This window comes from Mchenga conophoros, linkage group LG19 (assembly GCF_057382185.1).
Source record: "Mchenga conophoros isolate Kocher_MC1m ecotype Shallow Benthic linkage group LG19, M_conophoros_male_GT1.1, whole genome shotgun sequence".
Taxonomy (NCBI): Eukaryota; Metazoa; Chordata; class Actinopteri; order Cichliformes; family Cichlidae; genus Mchenga; species Mchenga conophoros.
The window spans coordinates 745,296-768,750 of NC_140544.1; the positions used below are offsets into that span (position 1 = coordinate 745,296).

At 40.7% G+C, this 23,455-nt stretch overlaps 1 protein-coding gene across 1 annotated transcript in view; it reads right to left on the reverse strand.

The window, feature by feature from the left end:
- Nucleotides 1–18,006: 18,006 nt before the first annotated feature.
- The window catches only part of bcl11ba (BCL11 transcription factor B a), a 36,309-nt gene continuing 30,860 nt past the window's right edge, over nucleotides 18,007–23,455 (reverse strand). Inside the window, exon 3 of the mRNA XM_085256991.1 lies at nucleotides 18,007–23,359. Within this exon, the coding sequence (XP_085113117.1) occupies nucleotides 21,360–23,359 (2,000 nt within the window). The 3' untranslated portion in view covers nucleotides 18,007–21,359. The remainder of the gene's footprint in view (nucleotides 23,360–23,455) is intronic.

The window sequence follows — 23,455 nt, forward strand, 5'->3', positions numbered from 1 at the left end:
GTGGGACTTCCAGATACAGACGGACAAAATGGTGGTGGCTAACCAACCGGACATAGTGGTGGTAGACAAACAGAAGAAGACGGCCGTAGTGATCGATGTAGCGGTTCCGAATGACAGCAATATCAGGAAGAAGGAACACGAGAAGCTGGAGAAATACCAAGGGCTCAGAGAAGAGCTCGAGAGGATGTGGAGGGTGAAGGTAACGGTGGTCCCCGTGGTAATCGGAGCACTAGGTGCGGTGACTACCAAGCTAGGCGAGTGGCTCCAGCAGATCCCGGGAACAACATCGGAAATCTCTGTCCAGAAGAGCGCAGTCCTGGGAACAGCTAAGATACTGCGCAGGACCCTCAAGCTCCCAGGCCTCTGGTAGAGGACCCGAGCTTGAAGGATAAACCGCCCGCAGGGGCGTGCTGGGTGTTTTTTTTTTTTATATATACATACATATATATATACATACATATATACATACATATATACATACATACATATATATATATACATATATATATGTGTATATATATATGTGTATATATATGTGTGTATATATATATATATATATATATATATATATATGTGTATATATATATATAACAATTCTGTAACTGTAACTTCGGTCGTTGCTGTGCTTTTTGGAAGTCGAATTTCCCAGAGGAACCCACCCGAGGGATTAATAAAGTTCTATCTTATCTTCTATCTTATCTTATCTTATCTTATAATACAACAGCCAATTGAGTCTAATAACAGTTTAAATTCAGTGTTGAGGCTTTCATCTTTAGCATCTACAGGGACTTTTAAAATCACCGAAAATAATTATTTTATCTGTGCTCAGCACTAAATCAGAAAAAAAGTCTGAGAAATCAGAAACTCTGATGATAACAAATAAGACTGGTTTAGAGTCTTAATTGTTGGAGCTTTCCACCTAGGTTTGACGAGGCTAAGCATCAGGCTTTCAAATGAATTAAAAGTCTGTCTGGGTCTTTGGTTGATTAATAATAATAATGGATTGGATTTATACAGCGCTTTTCAAGGCACCCAAAGCGCTTTACAATACCACTATTCATTCACTCTCACATTCATACACTGGTGGAGGCAGCTACGGTTGTAGCCACAGCTGCCCTGGGGCAGACTGACAGAAGCGAGGCTGCCATATCGCGCCATCGGCCCCTCTGGCCAACACCAGTAGGCAAGTAGGGTAAAGTGTCTTGCCCAAGGACACAACAACCAGGACAGAGAGCCCAGGGATCGAACCGGCGACCTTCCGGTTACAGATGCGATTCCCAACCCCCTGAGCCACAGTCGTCCCGAAGGCTGGTGTGAAAGATTGCTGCCACACCTCCCCCTCGGCCTGTGCTTCGAGGTTTCTGGTAGTTAGAATGACTCGGGGGTGTTGATTCATTTAAACTAACATAATCATCCTGCTGCAACCAGGTTTCTGTAAGGCAGAGTAAATTGATTTGTTGATCAATTATTAATTCTTGTGCTAACAGGGACTTGGAAGAGATGAACATATGTTTAAAAATCCACATTTCACTGTTTTACTCTTTGGTTCAGATGTGGATACTATATTGTTCTTTCTTGTGATTTTTTTTTTTAATGTTCAACTTGTTTTTGCTGATTTTTGACTTTGTCTGTTTTGGACCCGAGACAGTCTTTAAAGGGATGGGGTTTTGAGGGGATAACAGGAGGAGAGAAGCTGCAGAGAGCCGTGTAAGACATTAAGACCAAAGCTGCTGAAACTGATTAACAACCCCCTCTGCTACTTAACTGACCAGATGAGTATCTTAGAAGTTTAACTGGCCTGATCTTATACTCTGATTACAGTGTTTCTTTAATGTTCTTCGTTTCTTTATTTTCTTTATTTAGAGCTCTGAAACATGGTATCTGCTTTATATAGTGATTTGAGCCACTGCCCTCCTTTTTTTAGTTTCTTAAGGTGAACATAAAACAGATATTGTTGAAGCATTGTTCTTTACTTGTACCACTCAGCAGAGTAAAGCATATCTATATTTTATATATACAATGCTGTGCCTATGTTGTTACAGGGGAGTCCAGTATACTAATATAAATTTATCCAGGCAGGAGGGCAGTCCAGTGTTTCCAGCATAATTTGTGATAGAATTTTTTGAAAAACTCATCTAGACACGGACCACACAACTCCTGAAGTGTCAGGAACCAAGATGTCCACAGTACCACAATTTTGTATCCTTAAACTGAACCACAAACGTAAGGCTTAAAACAAATTGACATAATACAAGAATCTTTTTATACAGTCTGCACATATCATGTTGATTCTATTCTTAGAAATTCAGTATTCATTTTTTAATTTAATTTCTTCTGACTGTCACAGCTTTATATCTATCTAGCTATTCATTTACTACCATTTATCCAACTGGAAGCAACCGACTGCAACTTCTGGGGCATTCCAAAAATGCATGCAGCAGTCAGAAGGTCAGAAGTTGAGCTGCAGCTTTAAAGCGCGCGTGTGTGTGTGTGCGTGCGTGCGTGCGTGCGTGCGTGCGTGCGTGCAGACTTGCTGGGTAGACAGGATGATAGAGCAGAGATGGAACATGTTTGGTGCTGCTGTGTTGTTTTGACTGCAGTGGTCTTTGTCACACCTGCAGCAATAGCAGTCATGGAGCTGGATTTTTAATGTTGCTATTCTGTCTTTCCCATAAGACATTACAAATGGAGAGACAGAGAGAATAAAATGCAGTATTTTAATCGAGGACATTTACCAGGCGCATCTGCATTTTCAACAATAAAACTCCCTCTAAACAGTGGCATACACCTTTTATGCTTCTCCCTTCCCACCTGACCTCAATTTGTGGACTTCATAAAAAGGTGGACAGATAGCTGGGCCTGTAGTCCACAAGGTAATTATTAATGTTACCACTCTTCCTTAGGGAGGGAAGATGTGATGCCTCAGCCCGTGCTCCCATTTGGAGTCGGGCCAGTTGTTTCCTGTGGAATCAGGCAGCATTAACCTCCTGGATGCAGATCCATTTGGTTGTAAATTAGTAACTAATTAGAAGGTGCCTGTCATCTTCCAGAAACACTAACATGAAAAACACATCAACAAATTACAGTGAGAACAAATACCCACATTGGTTTGTATTGTTGGCATTAGTAATATCTCTGTATTCAGTTTAACACTTTTCACCAAGAGCTCAGCAAAAGTTAAGTCATCACCTTGGATAATTAACACATTCCTTTTTCCACAGACCACTGAAAATATTTAACATTATTAAAAAGGACAATGCACCAACTGACCACAACATTAAAGGCAACTTACATGGTTCATGGTCTCCAGCTGAATTCCTTTTTTACTTCTAGGTCAAGTCAAGTGGGTTTATTGTCATTTCAACCATGTGCATTGGTACAGTACAGTGAAGCGAGACAACGTTCCTCCAAGACCATGGTGCTACATATAACGGACCATCAACACAGGACCACATAAAGTGCAAGTGGGCAAAAAAGCTCAGTCACAATATCAGATTTTCACCACACTATTATTATATTTAAAATGATATCTTGAACAAATTTGTCCCAGTGTGTTTTGTGGCTAAAGAGTTTTGATATCTGCACAGTATGAACCAGGTGTATGCTGGCTTGTTGTTTTCTCTGTTTGTAGTTTCTGCATTAAACTGTAAGCAGACGATGAATTAGTAGTTAGAGAGGGTCATCTATTAATCTGAAAGTTACTGTTTATTCTCCAGCTTCTCGAGTTATTTGAAGTGTTGCTGGGCAAGATACTGAATCTCAAATGGCACCTATGCATCATAAGAGTGTGTTTGTGAGCGCTCAGAGTAGAAAAGCACTAAAAGCTCCCGTTCGTTTAACAAAGCAAACAAAGTCAGTGCTTAAAGAGATAAGAAACCAAAGCGTTTCTCTCTGAAGACGTCATACATCTTGTAGGTCAGCGCTTCGTGTTTCTTTCCCAACTTCAATAAACATTTCGGTCCTTTAATATAAAGTATAGATTTTTCAGAGCTGGTTAATCAGTGTTAAAAAATGTGGAATACACATAAGAAAAGTTGAATTATTTCTAGGTCATTTTAAAGAATTACATTTTCCCAAATGCGGTAGACACCCTGCAGGCCAATCAGAGCGGGATACATTACCTCTTTAAGTTTCTCCAATTCTTTTGCCATAGCATTTCTGGCCTCTTAAAATTTGAAATTTTGACCTTTAATTAAAAGGCACCTCCTGCCAGGTCAATCAGTGAAATGTGGGAAATAGAGCAAATATACTATCAGTCCTAGTTTTGTCATAATAGAAGCAGCAGCCTGATATCATTTAGGTTAAAATGCTGACATTTAATCAGAGCGCCCTCATTAGGTCTCTCAGTGCAGTTTTGGTTTTTTTGGTTTTTGTTTTGTTAAGTAGCACATTTTGTCTTCTAAGAGTTTCTAAGATTAGACTCATCATTTTTCAAAATCATCTGGAACAAAATCATGAAGACACACCAGCTCTGCCCGACGGTACATTAATTCCAGTTAGTGGTTTCATAATATTGCAAAATAGAATCTGCTCCGAAGTATGACATTACTTGGAAGCTTGGAGGTACATGAGCTGATCATGTAACTTGTGTCTATGGGGAGCTGTGAGGTTGTAACAGACCAGAAGAACGCTGTGCAGTGCTCTTGTTACTCATACATCTGGAACAGGCAGTTACGTATTCTCTCATATCTTTTTTCCAAGGTTGGCCAACAGAAACGGCACCACAGGAGCGTGTGGAGGAGCAAGTATTTGCTTGTCTACCTTCATAGGCTTATTAACATGAGTGACATACCATTGTTAATCCAAAGGGGTAATGTGATGTCTGCCCAACCTGTGTAGTTATAAGAGCTTCATCTCTGGTGGGAAGGCTTTGCTGGAAAGGACCAAGACTGTGAAACAGTCTCCTGTCCCATGTTTAGCTGACTTTGTCGACTTTCTTTTTTTAGAGCAGTTAAAAATATTTCATCTAACAGGGCTTTTTGTTGATATTTTCAATAGATGGTGATCCATCTACCATATGATCCATCTACCATATGCTGAAGTTTATCCACAAATGGTGTAAGTCTAAGCATGGCTGTCAAGAAGCCATTGTTAAGGAAATGAGAAAAGACTGAGGCCTGCCAAATTACATGGGGACTGGACCGAAATCAGAGATCTAGGGATGAATCTAAATTTGAAAACTCTGGTTAAAATTGTCATCAGTATATACGGAGGAGATAAGGAGAAAAATGCAAGAGCAAATGTCCACAGCCATCTGTAAAACACACTGCAAGCCCTGTCACAGTTTGGGGCTCCATTTCACCCACTGGTGTTGGGGATCTTGTCAAAACTGATGGAATTATGAAAAAGTGCCATCTGATTTGAATGTACTGTGCAATACCATCTGGAAAGGATTGGAAATGGCTTCATTTTTCAGTGTGGCAGTGATCTGACTCACACTGTCAGTGTATCAAAGCTTGGATAGCAGAGGTGTGGACTCGAGTCACATGACTTGGACTCGAGTCAGACTCGAGTCATTAATTTTATGACTTTAGACTTGACTTGAAAAAATGTTCTAAGACTTGTGACTTGACTTGGACTTTTACACCAATGACTTGGGACTTGAATTGGACTTGAACCGGTTTACTTGAAAAGACTTGATATTTTACCCCAAATATAAAATTTAACATGCATATTATATGGAGATTGAAAATGTGACGTCATTCACGGGTAGAACCGCAAAGGATTCTGGGAACTCGTGGCAAGCGGTACTAGCGCACGCAGGCTTTCAATTGAAATCAGTCACACAGCGATAAAAAGAAACACAAAAATGTCAAGAAGCTGTTGTATTATTAACTGCAATAGCCGGTCGCATGACAGCCACGGGAAGCCGACGGGTAAAGAGATCGGTTGTTATCGGATTACGTCGTTGAAGAGAAATTGTTCGAGCCATGTTTCCGAAGTAACAAAGAGGCGACTGGATTGCAGCCATTCAAAGATCAAATATAACGTCCTAGAACACTCCAGCTCACAGGTTAGTCTGCTCCAAGCATTTACACGAAGGTCAGTCTGCTGTTGTAGTTAATGCGTCATTTTCATAACATAATTGGTGATATAGGTTACAAGCAAGTCTGGCGCTGAACAGAAATTGTCGCGCTATGCTCCTTTGTTTATTGTGCATAAATAGTAAATTGTCCTGACACAATATTGCGTTTCGCTTCTGTTATTATGGCACATTGACAAAAACATATACTTTTATTCACAGGATAAAACAGGTTTTTTGTATCACTAATTGCCCAGTACGATTACAGCATACAGTATTATTGTCACTGCTACATTTCTGTGATGCTACCAGAAATTATTTCCACTACTAATTAATTACCGTTGAGCTCAAAGGTTATATTAATAAACGGTTAACGAATGTGTATTTATGACGACGATTTGTGAGACTGGTAAACTTATGATACGTACGATGGTCTTTACTTTCTACACCGTGCGTTTCAAGGTCCTGCACCCATCCGTCGGTAAACTGTACCTGGGCTTGTTGCAGTGACCTGAAGTTACTAAACTTCATGAGTGTATGCACTCACTCCAAGAACCGTATAATTATAAATATGCATATAAATATGCTAAGATGAGATAGCTGACTTCATCTAACTAGCAAATGTTTTCCAGGCTACGTTGTTGATGCAGTTTTTTTTAATGTGTATGATATTTTTGTCATGCGATTTTAAAGCCGGTCCTACAACCGCATCCAAGAATAACATGCAGCGTATCTCAGAACTGTCGGTGAAAATTATTCTTGGAGCTAGGTTTAATTGAGCTGCATTTTAAAGAGGTGCAATTTCACAATTTGTGTATATTTTCTAAGTTCACTATTTTGTCATGTGTTGAGAAAAACACAGATTTTAAAATTACATGGTCTAATATTTACATTTAGCATAACTGCAACATTATTTTTTCGTTTGTTTTTTTTAAAGACTCGAAAGGACTTGAAATTCAAAGTTTCAGACTTGTGACTTGACTCGGACTTTTACACCAGTGACTTGAGACTCGACTCTGACTTGCCTGACATTACTTGAGACTTGACTTGAGACTTGAGGATAAAGACTTGAGACTTACTTGAGACTTGCAAAACAATGACTTGGTCCCACCTCTGTTGGATAGCATGTAGATGCATCCTCAATCATCCAGGTAAGAAAACCCTAGAAAGTTGATTCTGTTCATTTGGACGTAGCGTTTTCAGTTGGAGAAACATTTCGTCACTCATGCAAGTTACTTCTTCAGTATCCGCTGACTGCAGGTTTCCCCAGTTTTATAAACATTTGCATAAATAGTACATACACACAACTTGATCAAGCAGAGAAAGACATCTTTACAAAAGAATTGAACTTTACTGTCATGCTGAGATAAATTCTACTAGTGGAACTGATCACAGTCACAGAATCAGCTAAAAGAAAAAGGTTTTGGTCTGTATCAGCAATGCAAAGGCAAGGCAAGTTTATTTGTATAGCACAATTCAACAACAAGGTGATTCAAAGTGCTTTACAGAGACATTAGAAACTAGAACAAATAAAAAGCATGATTTAAAATTGAATAAAACAAGCAAATAAACAAACTAACTAATTAACAAACAAACAAACAACAGTATATAAAATCAAAACAGATAAAATCAGAACAGTAGATAAAATCAGTAGTTAAATGTAAGTTTTGAAATTTAAGCTTAAAGTGTGGATTTGGTGCTTTATTCAAATGCAGCTGAGAACAGTTGAGTCTTCAACCTGGATTTAAATAAACTGAGTGTTTCAGCTGATCTGAGGCTTTCTGGGAGTTTGTTCCAGATATAAGGAGCATAAAAGCTGAATGCAGCTTCTCCGTGTCTGGTTCTGACTCTGGGAACTGATAAAAGACCGGATCCAGATGACCTGAGGGATCTGGATGGTTCATACTGGGTCAGGAGGTCATTGATGTATTTTGGTCCTAAACCATTCAGAGCTTTATAGGCCAGCATCAGAACTTTAAAGTCTATCCTCTGACGGACAGGCAGCCAGTGTAAGGACCTCAGAGCTGGACTGATGTGGTCCACTTTTTTGGTCTTAGTGAGGACTCGAGCAGCAGAGTTCTGAATGAGCTGTAGTTGTCTGACTGATTTTTTAGGTAGACCTGTAAAGATGCTGTTACAGTAATCAAGCCTACTAAAGATGAATGCATGGACTAGTTTTTCCAGGTCCTGTTGAGACATCAGATCTTTTATCCTTGATATATTCTTGAGGTGATAGTAAGCTGACTTTGTTATTGTCTTAATGTGTTTTTCTAAGTTTAGGTCTGCATCCATCACTACACCCAAATTTCTCGCCTGGTTTGTGGTTTTTAGATGTATAGATTGACGTTCTCTGGTGACCTGTAATCGTTTTTCTTTGGCGCCAAAGACTATTACCTCAGTTTTGTTTTTGTTTAGCTGGAGAAAATTGTGGCACAACCAGTCATTGATTTCCTCAATGCATTTACCAAGAGCCTGCACAGGGCCTCGGGCTCCTGGTGACATTGTGATATATATTTGTGTGTCATCTGCATAGCTGTGATAGTTTATTTTGTTGTTGTTTATAATCTGTGCCAGTGGGAGCATGTAGATGTTAAACAGAAGGGGTCCCAAGATGGAACCTTGGGGAACTCCACATGTGATACTTGTCTGCTCAGATGTGAAGTTACCTATTGATACAAAGTATTTCCTGTTTTCTACGTATGTTTTGAACCAGTTTAGTACAGTTCCTGAAAGACCTGTCCAGTTCTCCAGTCGTTTGAGTAATATGTTGTGGTCAACTGTATCAAATGCTGCACTGAGATCCAGTAAAACTAGCATCCAACATAACATCGAAAAGGCACTTGTGTAATAAAGACAGTGCCATCATCGTTGCAGCAGATAAGGGTAGGTGCACAGTTTTGTTAAACCATACTGAGTATCATGAGAAACTTTTGCCACTGCGTAGTGACAACAATAGTTGAACCCCTGAAGCAAGACCAGGTGGTGGCTACAAGAAAAGGGTGATACATTGTCTGGAGCAGGTACAGGACAATGCTACTGACCAGAACTCATACCAGATTAAACCCAGGAGGCGCTATGCAAGGTCAATATGATTTACCTAAGATTCATAAACACCTGTGTACCAACTTTGTTAAAATACATACAGTATTTGTGTATTGGTGTTCTTGGTTCTGCAACTGAACACAGTTCACTTTACTTACTTAGCACTATACCATAACAACAGTTGCCTCTATGTGCTTTATATTGTATGGTCTTTACTAGAGATGGACCGATCCAATATTACATATCGGTATCGGTCCGATACTGACCTAAATGACTGGATCGGATATCAGAAAGAAATAAAAAATGTAATCCGATCCATTAAATATCAAAAAAGCACCTCACAAAACTGGCAACACGGCGTAACTCGGCTCATAACCGTAGCACATCGCAGCAGTGTGCTCACGTGATAGAGCGGCTGTGTGTATTTGGAGCCTCGCTACCAAACCAGCATTTCATCTCCGAGGAAGTTATCCCAGAGAGAAGTAAAGCAAGTGTGTAAGTTCATCTCTGAATGTTTGTAAAGCATTCCCACGTTAAGCTTAACAACCGATATATGGAGCGACTGCCTCTCTCTCCCTCTCCTGCTGCTACTTCAATCATGAAACTGATCAATGATCAGCTGGTCGTCTCTCTTCTTTGTTTTTGGCCCACGTTGCACCAGAAAGAGGAAACCAGCGGCTGAACAACAGCAGCACGTTTAAGCTTGATCAGCTGTTGTTAGAATGTATTTAATATTACTTTCTACACCAGGAGCTTTTTCTACGCAGCTGACGACTGGTAACTGTGCAGGGGCGGATCTAGCAAAGTTTAGCCAGGGGGGCCGATAGGGCATTAACAGGGAAAAGGGGGCACAAAGACATACTTTTCTTTCTTATTCTCATTTAAAATGTCGAGCTTTTAATAAATAATTATCCGAATCTCACACCCAAAGTTTTAATCTGATGTAAAATGTATAGAAGTCCGTTACTGTATATAGTAACTGTTAAGTCTAATATACCCTAGTAAGCTATACTACTTTTTCCTTTGGGAAGATACTATCTGTGCAGTCTGCAGTTCTGTTGAAGAAAGATGTTGAATCTATTTAATTATTCTTGAAAAATAATTTATTTCTGTGCATTTTTTTTTTCTCCACTGCATCAAATTAAGGTTGATTACATCGATTAAGCATCATGAGGTGGAGGGTGGGCGGTGGTTCCCTTTTTTTTTTTTTGCTGGGAGTTTGCAACCCTATTAGTTAGGTTGCTTAATATTTCTGCTAAGTACTCTTTAAAATACCAGAATAGGGAGGATGGTGGAGGTTTAAGTTTATTAGATTGATCAGTTTTGCTGAACTATGAAATATTTTGTTGTATTTATTACATACAGGTATAACAGAATAGCTTTAGTGTTGTTGTTTATTTAAACTTGAGTATGAACTTATACAAAAAGCAGCAAGATATTTAAAAAAACAGTTTTATTGATTAAAAAAACACTATATCGGATTCATGTCGGTATTGGCAGATATCAAAATTTATGATATCGGTATCGGTATCGGACATAAAAAAATCTCTAGTCTTTACCCTACAAAGAGAAAAGGGAGACCTGAGTAAAAATCCAATCTGAGTGAGTACTACAATTTACAGAATCACACATACTCAGTGGACAAGCATCAAATAAACCACAGAGGATACAAAAGATGACAGGCTAGTTTCTCAGCCTTAGCCTTCTTAGTTTCTTTCTTTAATCTTGCCATCGTTACTGGGGAATATTAATTTCCATGTATTATATGTTGGGGAAACTAAACAACCTCTGGCTAAGGGGATGGCACGACACAGAAGAGCTTCCTCATCAGGCCAGAACTCTGCAGTTTATGTACACCAACAGGCCAGTGGACACTCTTTCAGTGGTGAAGATGTGCAATTCCTGGACAAGGAGGAACGCTGGTTTGAGCGCGGAGTCAAAAAGGCCATTTATGTGGAAAGGGAGTAAACATCTCTGAACTAAAGGCACATCTTTCATCATCTCACAATTTTGTGATTGCAGCCATTCCCCAACTCTCTGTGATTGGTACTCTAGGTTATTGATCAATGGTCGTGACAATTTAGCCCAACAGCAGTAATGAGATGAACTCATGCCACATTGTTAGTTTTGGTTATTATCCAAATGAGATATTCTAACATTGAGGAAACCTGCAGTCAGCCTGCGCTGAAGTCACTCGGATGAGTAACGAAACATTTCTCCTAATGCAAAGAAAATGTGCTTTCTGGCATCACTAAATAGAAAACACACTCAAAGCCTGGACCTCAATATTATTGAATGTGTGTGGGATTATCTTGACAAAGAATGGAACAAAAAACAGCCAACATCAAAGGAGAGTTTTAAAATGTTCTTCAAGAAGCCTGGAGAAGTATACCTGACAACTTCAAAAAATTACAAGAACACTGTCTTGTCTCAGAGAGTTCAGGTTATGTTGAAGAACAAAGGTGGTCATACCAAATACTGACTTTCAAGCTTGTTAGAATTACATACGCATGGGGCGATCGTGGCTCAAGAGTTGGGAGTTTGCCTTGTAATCGGGAGGTTGCCAGTTCGAGCCCCGGCTCCGACAGTCTCGGTCGTTGTGTCCTTGGGCGAGACACTACTTGGTGGTGGTCAGAGGCCTCTGTCAGTGCGCCCCAGGGCAGCTGTGGCTACAACGTAGCATACCATCACCAGTGTGAATGACTGGATGTGTAAAGCGCTGTACATTTACATAAACTGTGTTCTTGCCTTACATAGCCTGTAGCCTACTGTATTCCCATGTATGTTTACACATTTCAAGAAATTGCTGCACTTGTTTCCAAGTTTCCTAACAAAGTATAAAACCTTTTGCATTGTTCTGTAGTTGTAGTCAAGTCATTTGACATGACCCAACATCGGACACTGATTCTGTCAAGGCCAATAGGCAGGATGAACTCAAGCACAGGACTCTGGAGATCAAAGTTGAGTCCATTTGGATATATATCTAAAATAACAAGGCGCAAAAAGGGAAAATAGTGCTCCAGGCGTCCAAAGAGACTATTTTATTATTCTCTTAACATGCATGAGTGACCTGTTTAGGGTTAGGTGTCTACCTGGAGAAATTTCAGCTCCATAAACTTTATAGTATGTACAGGAAATATAAAGAAGAAATGTGAGGAGGAAGATGCGCAGGAGAGAATGTGAGACAAAAAGACATGATGGAAAAAAAAGTCGAGGTAAGAGTAACATGAAGGGAAGGTGACAAAGGAGAAAATAAAGAGGGGCATGAAAAGACTCAACCGAACAAGAGAAAAGATTCCAGAACATCAGCTCGCCTCCATTCCTCAGCTTCCTCACTCTCTCCGTTATCAGATGAGTCTCGCCTACCCTGTCATGGCTGACTGATCGAGGCAGCCCATCACAATTGCCACCAGCCCGCTTCCATGATGTAAATAACCTCCCTGCTGGTTCAAGGTGGTACGTCACTCCAGCTCCATTAGTGTATTTTATTATCACATGAAAGGGGGATAGAAGTGGGGGTCTGTAAGGAGGACATAGAGTAGAACTGGGGGTGTTGGGGTATGGGTAAGGAGAGAGGATGTCTACCACACTGAGAATGAGGCAGGAAAAATGGAGATGACCAAGAGCGATTAGGAAAGATAGAGGAAGAGTGAGAGAGAAATAATGCCGAATGACAGAGAGAAGCAATCTAAAGGAGACAGATGGGCTTGAAAACAGAAAAGGAGGGACGCGGCTGACATGGGAAGGTGTGTCCATCTGTATGTGTGTGCGTGCTGGCCTTGACTGCGTTGTCACTGTGACAGTGAATAATGGGAAAGCATGGCTTCCTCCAGACGTGATCAAATATTTTTACATCAGTCTTCACTTACCAATAAAATCTATCTCACAGATTTTTTTGGTTAAATCAGCTGCTGAACCACCAGGTATATATTTATGTATCTAAAACATTAAAGGCTTTTACAGCTTCCACTTCCACTAAGATAACCAAACGTGTGGATTTCATATGTTTTGCAGCTGCGTTGTTACATTGCTTGTCTAAATTATAATGTACCTCCTCCACATATATTCTTGTATTTGATATGATAATGATCATTTGTTGTCAGTGTGTATACGGTTCAGAGAACACTGGCTCACCCCCTGCTCGTATTTTTCCTGAAAAGCTTCAACAGGGCCAGTCTGTGAAATAAAGGCAATGAAACAAGGTTGGAGCACAGCGATAATGCAGCTGATAGCGTCACTCATGCTTCACCTCTCTGTCACTGTCTCACTTGCCCCATAATCTGGTCCCCATCCTTCCCCACCACCAGAACCTCCTCTGAATTTCAAAGGGAAAAAAATTGCCTTCAGTGGTCAGATCTATCTGATCCTATCGCTTTTCTCACTGGCTTTAATGTAAGCAGATTCTCAATCAGCCAGGATGAATCCAATCAAGGAGAAGGGGGGAGGCGCAACAATCTAGGCTACTTTTTTCCAGTGACTGCTGCAGGCCAGGAGATTAGAGGACAGAAGGAGCGAGGGGAGGGGGGTTAAAAGACAGAGTTCCTATGTGGAAGAAGAAGGCTTTCATTCAGGGACACAACACTAAATCACACACATTCATCACCTTCACCTCCATTTATCTAACCTCCTTTTGACCCCTTTTTAGATATGGAAATGCTAATTTCCTATTTCTATTTCTACCACATGGACACCAACTAGAATGGCAAGAGGCACAGTCTTCGCCAAATCAACATAACTACTGGTTGATTTATCCTCAAACTTTCCTCCCTCCTTCCCTCCGCCACCGACGCCCGGTGACGGCTCTCCTTCCTCTCATCTCTCATTTCTAAAGCTTAACTTCATTGTCTCAAGCCCCTCTCTGCTTTCATCTTAAGACAAAGATTTATGTAAATCTTTGGGCCAGCGTTAATGCGGAGCGCCGTGTGTGAAATAGCATCCCTAAATCGTGGCATTGTTGTTGAAAATGACAAGGCAGGCCCGTTAATCCTACAATGCGATCATCCAAATGTGTCATAATGCTGTGTGTAGGCAGGCAAATCTGAATATCAAAAAGACACAGTGCACCTCTTATACTGCGCCTTCAGGACTTGCAGCGCTAACTCCCTCTTTTTCCTTCTCTGCCATTTTTTCTTCAAGAAGTCACCCTGCCGATCACTTTCCTAGCATTCAGAACAGAACAAGGACTCAAATATATAAGATGTTACAGAGCATAAATCCTCATCACATTTAGCTGGTTTTCCCACATATGGAGATTTGATTCAGTCAGATAATGACACACTATCTGGGTAATCACCTAAGTGGCTGTGATTGTGAGCTGAAATAAATCGATAGCTTCTCCTTTGTCACTAAGATTTATTTATTTCAGAGACAGCGATGTAAGGCTTTGTGTCGGAACAATGCACAGATACAATAAGAAACAAATGACTGCAGCAACACGCTGAGTCAAGTCACTGCACGTATAAAGCACGTAGCTAACAATTAGCTAACTTCTCTTCCTAGGTTTGCAACGTGAAGATGAGGCAGCGGTGCTTCTTCCTCTTATTTGTGAATCTGGGAAAAGTCTCGAGGGCAGAAACTGACAGTGAAAGTGTGGCACAGATAGCCGTGTTTTTGGAAAGAGCCGTGAAATAGGCACGACAACCGATTGGACAAGGGATGAGGCCGCTGAATGATAATGTTAATAATTAGCAGACACATTGAGAGAATCCTCCTCGATTGGCTATTAAACCTCTGCCATAATTAAGCAGATGGCCCCAGGTTCTCTGCCCCTTTCCTCGCACCTTCTCATCTGACCCTTCTTTTTCAGTCTCCGCCACACCTCTCTACTTCCATGCTTCATTCCTCTGCCATCCAATCAGGGAGGAGCCCTCGGGGGGATTTTGTCAGGGAGAATAGCACCGTTGATCTTAAAGGCTTAAGACCCTACTGTACCTGTCAACAGTGTGGCTTTGGTGCTGACGACCAGCAGCTTAAGTCATTTGAAGTTGCTTTTTTATAACGAGAAGGGAGGAGGCGCTGCGTGTGCTGACAGCCAGTCAGGGTCTTGAAATAATTCCATCCCTCGGAATAACCAGAGGTGTCTGTCTGCCTTAATCCCCCCCCCCCCCCCCCCCCCCACTGCTCACACACTTTTAGGTAGTTCTAAAAGCAGGTTAAGGGGTTGATAATAGCAGAGAGGGGAGCAGCCTGGTCTGTAGTTTTGTAGTCCAGCAGAACACTCGTTAACTCAAATTAAAACAATAGTGTATCCCAGTTGTTAGGATTTGTGATAACATAATATCCTCTTAACATTCACCAGACCCATCTAGGGCTAGAGGTAAGGCTTGGTTAAGATCCTCCACATTTATTTATTGTATTTTCATTGTAAATGGAAAAAACTGTCAAATTAGAATAAATGTAACATTTTCTACTTTGTGTTCCTATGTGGCTACATCAAAGCCAAATGTAACCATGCCAATGACCTGCTAGATGTTAAGAGAGCCGATATACTACGATGCAAGGAACAATTGAAAAACAGTAAATATGTGTGTGTGTGTGTGCGCGCGTGTGTGTGTGTGTGTGTGTGTGTGTGTGCGCGCGTGTGTGTGTGTGTGTGTTAGTCACATTTTGTCAAAAAAGTTTCTGCTTTTCTTTCCGACCAGATGTTCCAGAGACAAACTATTCACATCAAACACAGATATCTCCGTAATCTCCACTCGATCATCTTCGATTAATTTTATGTCAATTAAACCATTAATTAAATCACGATTGTTCAATGTTTGCTTGGGAGGCCTTGGAATTTAGGCATTATTTTGCCTGCAATGCATGCCTGTGTTAAAATGAATGATTAGATTTTTAATCTCTTTCCTCAGCAAGCCTTCACTCCTTCCTTTTCTCCGTTTCTTCCCCTCTTATTGGGTCTCATTACTTTGCTTTCACTGTCTTTCTCTTGGCTGGGATAATCCCCCCTGTAGGGGACTTCAAAGTGCAGGCCGGCCAGGGAAAAGCCTTAATTACCCATTTGCCTTGAAACTCAAGCCAAATCACAACTCGCTTGGGTCTGTCCAACGCCGCATTCCTACCTCCCTCGGTCTAATTGTGGGTCTGGATTTCTTTTTCACCCTCTTCTCTGCTGTGGAATTGGAAAGAAGAAATTAAATCAAAATAAGAGGGAAAATGTAAAAATTTTGAAGCAGGTGATGAGAGAATTAATGACCTCATTTTAGGGACTGATTTTCCCCGTGTGTTGCCTTTCTAAGAAGACGGAGAGGCTGATGCACACATGTATTATCTTAGCAGCTATCGTGTAGATTTTTGTATTTTCATTGTAAACGCTGCCACTCACAGTCGCAGGAGTGCAGGGCTTTGAGAGACGGAAACAACAAAACGATCTCCTCTTGTCTGGTTTGCGCTTCTTTTATTAGAAAAACAACACTTCCTCTGTGTCTTTGAATGCAATTTAATTACTCTGACTTGTCATTTGTTCACTGTCATATCTGAAACATATTGAGCCTCTGTGATTGATTACAGGGTTCAACATTTTAAGAGGTAGCAGTGCCACCTCTTGTGTGGCAGCAAGAGAAAATATGGTTATTGTCAAATTCGATGAATAAACTGGATGTTATATTTTCACTGAAGGTGTACTTGTAGTAATTAAAATGGGGATTGAAGTATGCTCCCACGTTCAGTGATTCTGTTTATATTATCATATTATCAATAAGGTATATGTTTTGTCCACTTTCTTGATAAATAAATGTAGTGCTTAAAATGTTGTATGTATGTATAGTTTATCTGTGAAGGCCTGTGTGTACTGTTTCCACTGTAGTTTTAACTACAGATGCAAAAAATTACACTTGACAACAAAACTAGACAAAATCACAATATACGATTTTTACTTATTGATTATCTTGGTCCAAAAAAATAAATCAGAGCGCCTCTGCTTTCAGTTGGTGTGTGTGTGTGTGTGTGTGTGTGTGTGTGTGTGTGTGTGTGTGTGTGTTGTCAAATTAAACTGAAAAGAGACTGAAATGAGATGAGAGTCTATAACTGTACAGTTATTTATGATATCATCATTTTTCATTATTTACATAATTTTCAGTTCATTTTTAAATACGTTATTATTCATTTAAAATACTATTTTATATGCTGTGTTCGTCCAGTGTAATCATGTCGACAGAGTAATAAAGTACATTGTTTAACACCTGATTAAATTAGGTAAAATATTAAAGTTATTTATGAGTTGCACTGACATTATTTTTTATCATGTTGTATAATTACATTTTAAATATTCAATAATGACTCCGTGTGGAAAATAGCAAACAAACAAACTTTGATGAGTTGACTGGTTTCAGTGGTCTTGATTAAAAAAGCAGAAGCAGACAGAGGAAGTCTGAAAGTCACGTTTACTGTAATCAGCCAATGGCATCCACAGGCCGGACCTCAGCGATGTAACAGCAGCCTTTGAGTTTGTGTATTTAAATAAAGGAACTTTGAAAACAGCATTACAACCCTACTCCAAATAAGCCCCTCCCCTCTGCTTTCAAACATTATTACATACCAACAGTGACAGCGTCTCACTTCATTCTGCGTTGTATTTTCAGAACTATATTTATCAGTGTGTTTCAGCACAAACATGTGGAAAGCTGCCAGTATGGCATTTTTGATTGATTGTGAATACAGGAAATGTGTGCTATCACATCCAAGCGTTTGCTTTAGCGCTGTGCTCGCTGGCTGTGTTCCTGGGATTGTGGTTTCTGTGGTCCACTGCTGCAGTGCTAATTGTGCGTAGTTGTAATTTACACTCAATGTTTTCAGAGCTTTAGTAAATTAGTTAAGAATGCATGAGAGGCTGATGACTTCATTGTGTTGTTCTGTTGGTGTTTTTGTTATTTGTTTGACTTTTTCCTGTGGTCACTTTGTGTTTAACCAGCTCAAAGAACAAACTGAGACAAACAACCAAAGGATAAAGAAACGTAACAGCTTGTATTTGTGCTCTGTTCTCATGCCGAGAAATATCAACGTGGGAGGCGTGTGCCTGAAAACTGACATGGAGGTCACAAAGGTCAAACAGAACAGCCACGTCCACCCTCTTCCCCAAAACACAGGGAATTCACTGCCAGTGCCAGTTAGAAATCACAAAAAGTCAAAGAAAATGAAAAACAGCGTCATCATAAAAAACTATGTACAACCAATGGAGCAGTAAACAAAACATCAGTGTGTGTTTTTGTCGCAAAAAGGCTGCTTAACAACCTTTATTTGATCCCATTCTGTACAACATGATTCATTACAACAGTACAAATTCATCAGGTTCTGTTTGTCCCACACAGCGAGAGGAGAAACAGGCTGTGACAGCCCGTCGTTGGATTGGGATGTGTCATTAAACGAACCGGCCCCTCTGCATCCCCATATAAGATCAACACATCTTGAGGTACTCACAGTACCCTATTCACAAAGGATGCACATAGTCTACAAGGTTTTTTTTTTCAGTTTGTTTTTTTAAAAGACAAGCTCCGTAGGAATGACAGCAAGTGCCTACACATGTATTTCAAACCATCCATGAAGAATACTCCGTTCCAGAAGAAGAAAAATAGATACAAGTCAGGATTCTCAGTGTGTTTTTTCCTGAAAAAAATGGGACCCACCCTCCACCCTCACCACCCTACTGTCAAATCCAAGTGTGTTACAGCTCAGTATTTTTTTAATTCATTTATTTTATAATTTTTTAATTTAATTACACCCAAGGCAGAATAAAAGTTACTAAAATTGAAGACTTTTACAATTACAGTGACAAAAACAGTTTAAGAGACCCACAATTTAAACTGGACTGTAACGTAAAAAGAATTAAAAAAACAACCTTTTTATAGTCTTGTAAAATGCCCAGGCATTCTCCAATATTACAAATACTGGTATACTTTTACAGTAAACAACAAAAATGTAATATATATTCATATATATTTATATACTAAAACCCCATCACCAAAAGAAAAAAGAACACAAGAAAGGAAAAACAATGTACACGTTGCCACTTTGGCATTCAGAGAAAGTTTCAAAGCAAACCTGAAAGAAATGTTTCAAACTCACATACACACACATATTATTTTTACCCTTGTATCAATACTGTAAACTTATTTTAAGACAGAGTGCACTAAATTCTGATCTTCTTAGTTACTGCTTTTCCTGATTTTTGTCCAGTCTCTTCCCTAACTCTTTGTGTGGCTTTTTGTCCTCTTCTTGACTTTTCTGTTGAGGGACAGACTCGTTTCATATAACTCTCTATATAGGTTTGTGCCTTTATATGTACATATGAATACATATATACACACACAGACACATTGATGTTGTGCTGGGTACTCGTCATTGTAAACTCAGCATTGTTACGTTTGTATTAATTTAGATTTTTCTGTTTAACGGTCACATTACACAGTAAAGTTGATACGTTTTAGCTTTCGTTTAATTTGTTACTTCATAACAAATGTTGCATTTGTCAAAGATAATAAATAGGAAGGTCATTGGTCAAGGCACACTCATGTCAATTTGAACGGCAGTACAAAAACTGTCCCAAATAAATTATTATTATTCTTAATTTACAGTGCCAACATTGGGAAAGACAAGCCTAGCAACCTTGGGCACTTTAGTACCAGGTGATCCCAAGCTCCAGGCCCTTTAGTACATTTCTGTACGTGTGCGTCTGTTGTTCAGAGCTGCGAGTTCGTACACTGACAAAAGTGCCATTATGAAGGTGAAAAGGGCTTAAAGAAAACTGATTCATGGTTTTTAAAATAACAACAGGACATGAGGCAAACTGATAAATTAATTTTATTATTTCAGCACTCAACTAACAATCAATAATTTAAATTTCTAGAGAGGTGGCTTCATCAATCAAACTGTACAAGCACTAGAATGCAATAAGTCCAAATTTACTACTAATGCAAGTTCAACAAATTGTCATGTATTTTAGCACAAAATGCATAGGGACCTGGCTATTATTATTATTTTTATTATTTTAGAAATAAAACTTTGAGGTCTTAACATCCACTAGGTTGCCAGTGACCTGTTTAGGCTTCACGTGCACTGTCTCTATGTAATTTTTGCTTATGCAAATCTAAATGTAAATTTCTTAATGACCCTTCCATCACAAGATTGCCATCCATGTGTGCCAAATACATACAGATTCCATACAACGTGGAAGAATTGAACCTAATCATAAGATTAAAGAGGACACTTGTGAGCTGGTGGATGTTAAGGCTAAAACTTTAGCCACGTGAGGGGTAAAACTGTCTCTAACGATTACAACCTATGATGAAATAAATGCTTTGCAAGTTGTTTGCCACGGGGCAACACAGGAGTGAACAGGTAAATAAAGGAAAGTAGTACAGTTTACCCTGAGATGTCCCTGTGTTCTCTCGGTCTCATTGTTCTATTTCTTGCTACGCATACTCGTCATGGCTTCGTGCTCTCTCCTAATAAATAACACAGATCATATGGCTTCATGCAAAAGAGTGCATGGGTGTATGAATGTAGATGAGATGGTATTAACACAAAACAAAGGGAAAGATGTTGTAGCGTTGTCGGAGCTCGGCACTATGTACCAGTCAGCAGCTGCCTTACCTATCATCAGCTTCTTGCGGCTGGTTAGGGTGTTTTCATGAGGAGACGGGTTTACGAACCTTGGGATCCTCTTTCATTTTACATTTATCGTCAAATATGACACTCGGTGCTATATATCCAATTATATTGACATGTTTTACAGTCAGTTCATGCTACAATGCCAAAGGATTGTTGTTCGCGTATCACATAAAATAGACTAATTCTAGCATTCTCAGTTAACACCACTTTCAAATTGAAGATTGATTCAGCTTTTCAAGAAATTACACATTTAGTTTAATATACAATTTCCTACAAGAAGTGGCCAAAAAAAAAGAGAGAAATGGATTTGTGTCCTCTAAGGAACTCTCAGGATATCACGTGGGTTTAAAAAAAACAGTAATGAAAAGAAAACAATAAAAAAAATTCTAATAAAAATGTACCTGCACATGCCAAAATACAAAATCCAATAAATACAGAAATTATTGCACAGTTAAAGGCTCCATATATTTTATAACTCAACTGACGGATTGTTTAAAAACGAATGCCACATAAGGCAGTTTAGACAGCTTCAGTTGATCTCTGTTTTCACGCTTTTTTTTTCTCAGTTGGCAGTTTATTTAATCAAAGACACAATTAAAATTAACCCAAAATTAATATCTTATAAAAAAAGTATCCAGCTACCCCTTTTTGTTATTTTGAAGTCAAAGAGTACGGAAACAGGGAATTAGCTTTAGGCCCTCTCTGTTTGTTCAAGTTTGACCTCACTGGTCATCAAATGTTCTCCATGCCACTTTTTCATATGTTTCTCCAGGGTGCTGTACACGCTGAAGGGCATTTGGCAAATGTCACAGCGATAGACCTCCTTACCAAGCTGGCCATGTGTCTTCATGTGGCGCGTGAGCTTGGAGCTCTGGGCACAGGCATAGTTGCACAGCTCACACTTGTAGGGCCTTTCACCAGTGTGACTACGCCGATGCACCGTCAGGTTGCTACAGTTCTTGAACACCTTACCACAGTACTCGCAGGTGTCGCACCTCCTGCTGTCCTTGGAACTAGGTCGACCTGGACCAGGGCCACCACCTAGATGAGGTGTGCTGCCCCCACTGGCGGTGCCGCTGCGGCCAGACAAACCCCCATCTAGCAAGTCACCTGGAGGGGTTGAGAAGCGCAGGCTGCCATTCTCTGAAGAGTGCTCAGAGGAGGTGGCAAAGGGCGATTGTCTGGAGTCACTGAAGCCTAGAAAAGGGTCTTTGATGAAGTGGCGTGAGGCAGCATAGCCAACCAACCACTGGGAGTACACATTCTCAGAAGGAATGTGGGGTACAGGGGGAATGTCCAAGTCCTTTTCTATCTTGATCCTCTTATTTGATGAGTTGGACAGGGTTGGGCTGGTAATGGGGGTGGGCTTACGGGGGAACAGACCTGAGAAAGAATCACCGGAGCCACAGTTCCGGCCATTAATGGTTGTCCTCTCCTGTTGGTGGTCATCTATTTCCCCAGCCACTGAATCCTCATCTCCAGTATCCCGTTGGCCATCCAGGGCTCTCTTAGAGAAGGGCATCCGTTTACGATTGTCAACTATCAAATTATTGTACTGCTGTATAGAATTGAGCCCCCCACCTTCCACTATCTTCTCAAGGCCAAGGGACGACTTCTCCTCTGACAGAGGTTTAGAACCATTCTCCCTGTTCCGGTAGAACTCAGACTCCATGCTGAAATTTGATTCTGGTCGACTCTCATTCTCAAGCTCCTCTTCCTCTTCCTCCTCTTCTTCCTCCTCGTTGCCTTCCCCCTGGAAATCAGCATCACGGTTTTTCATGCCCTCACCTGGCACGTCACTGGTGCCTGGTTCTGGGGAGCTCGTGGTGGATAAGCCATCATCTGAACGCCCCGTCAGGGATCCAGCCTTGTGCATGTGGGTCTTCATGTGGCGCTTCAGCTTGCTTGCCTGAGAGCAAGCGTGGTCACACAACTGGCACTTGTATGGTTTTTCTCCAGTATGGCTGCGCCGATGTACCACCAAGTTGCTCTGAAACTTGAAGGTTTTACCACAGAACTCACAGGACTTGATCTTGTTCTGCGTCTGGGGAGGGGTGGTGCTGTTTGGGGGCATTGGTGGCAATGGAGGAGTGCTCAGAAATGGCGATTTTGGCCCAGGCTGGAAGGGATTAGGGTTTAGTAGTCGATGCATAGGGTTAGGCCTGTTGGGTGATAATGGTGGTGTGGTGCTGTTAGTGTTCCCTGCTAACTCTCGTAACCGCCTGGAGAAGTCCATAGACTGGGACTCCATGGCCATAGGTGTTAGCCGCATCACCCTTTCAAAGGCACTGGGGTGCTGGGAGATGAGGCCCATTTCCTCTGCACTAAGGCGTTCCAGGCGATGGGGGTCCAGGTGATGGCGGGGAGGTGGAGTGACAAATGGAGGCGTACTGGGGAGACGATTCTCTACAAAGCCTGGAGGAGGTTCACGGAGCAGGGGTGCTGTCATCCTCAGTAGGTGGAAAGGGTTGTTATCCCCTAGAAAGTTGGTGAGGGGGGACTGTGGGATGGAGTCGTTGCCAATGGGTGGAGGCATAGTGAGGCGTGGGGTGAGGGTTGCGCTGGAGGGGCTGGACTCCAGGTAAATGCGAATGCCGTGGGTGTTCTGGGCATGCTGCAGCAGGAACCAGGCGCTGGGAAAGGGTTGCTTACAGGTGGTACATGTATAGCTTGAGGGCTCATCTCTTCCACCTGCAACAGACACAGAAACAATAAATTAAATATGTGAGCACAGATTCTTTTCTGTGAGATAGGCTACATTAATGTGACCTCATTCATGATTTTAAT